General features: G+C 31.7%; 1 protein-coding gene across 1 annotated transcript; it reads right to left on the bottom strand.

Annotated features, from left to right (window-relative positions):
• Window positions 1-335: 335 nt before the first annotated feature.
• HELRODRAFT_91793 (hypothetical protein) lies at window positions 336-554 on the bottom strand (the record flags this gene model as incomplete). Its single annotated transcript, XM_009013189.1, has 1 exon — window positions 336-554. A coding segment is annotated over one exon (219 nt), but the record flags the coding sequence as incomplete, so codon positions are not given.
• Window positions 555-1,349: the final 795 nt, after the last annotated feature.

The following is a 1,349-nucleotide window of genomic DNA, read 5'->3' as shown; positions in this document are numbered from 1 at the left end:
TTAAATTTATTTAGTTTTTGATGTTTATGATTGAAAAAATTTATTTGTATATAGAAGACGAGTAAAAAATCAAAAGCGGTTGATAAATTTTTGTTACGACGAGTGGAACTAAGCCTTCCGTGTAATTAATGGTGTGACAAGTCTTAGATAAGTGATATTATGAATAATAAATTTGAAAATAATTTTCGTTTTTGAAAATTTTCGATGCTTAATTGAACACTCAGTAATTTCACGGTATTTGTAGCGTAATAAATAGCTAAAAATTTATATAATTATAACGTCAACTGATCAGCCTGTGTTTCCTACTACAGCACAGTCGAGTAACGAGTTCGTTGTTATGTATGATTGTCTTCGGGAATTAATACAGCTTCCAAATGAAGAACAACCTCAGAAAAATTTGACCAAACACTGTAACATAAATCATAACACTGATGATTTGAAAGATCTTCCGGATGATTTGAAGGATTTTCCGGATGATTCGAATGGTCTTCCGGATAGTTTGAAGAGTCTACCGGATGATTTAAAAGATCTTCCGGATGATTTGGAGGATCTTTCTAATGATTCAAGGGATTTTCCAAATGATTTGAAAGATTTTCTGGATGATTTGAAGGATATTCCGGATGATTTGATGGATCTTACAGATGATTCGAAGAGTCTTCTGGATAATTCGAAAGATCTTCCGGATAATATGAAGGATGTTCCAAATGATTTGAAGGATTTTCCGGATGATTTGAAGAATCTGCCAAATGAGTCGTTAGGTCAAAATAAGTCGTTAGATGGCGAAAATGAAAACAGCAAATAAAAAGAAAATAAAGAATGCGAAAGATTTCGTTCATACGCCTGACGTTCACCGTGTATCATACGATAATGAAATACTACACGTTTTAGAGTGAGAATTCAGCAAAAACGAATACATTTTTATAATAAAGGAAAGGACAGTATTGCGCATGAAACCGGCCTGACGATTCCCCAGATTAAGTTATGGTTTCAAACTCGAAGTTCAAAAGCCCGAGCGAGTGAGTGAGTTTTTAAATTGTAAGCATTCAAGTGAACTCACACGCTTGCATGGCTATGTGCATAGGAATTAAAATAAGCGTTCATGCAATTATATTTAAACATATTTTAACATGTAATTTGACAAGTAGGCATTAAAATAAACACATAATTAATGAGTGTTATTAATTATTAATGTAAATTATTTCTGGACTTCTCTAGCTGATCACATATTGTTTGTTTTTTAAATAGTTTTATGTAAATATTTAAATACAAATAAAAAAACCGTGTGCTTTAATGAGAAAAATAAAAAGTAACCAAACCACCGAGTCTTATCAAAAAGAGATATAGTTAAT

The sequence above is a fragment of the Helobdella robusta genome, assembly GCF_000326865.2.
Source record: "Helobdella robusta unplaced genomic scaffold HELROscaffold_112, whole genome shotgun sequence".
NCBI classification, from domain to species: domain Eukaryota; kingdom Metazoa; phylum Annelida; class Clitellata; order Rhynchobdellida; family Glossiphoniidae; genus Helobdella; species Helobdella robusta.
This window is presented reverse-complemented; position numbering and strand designations above follow the sequence as displayed.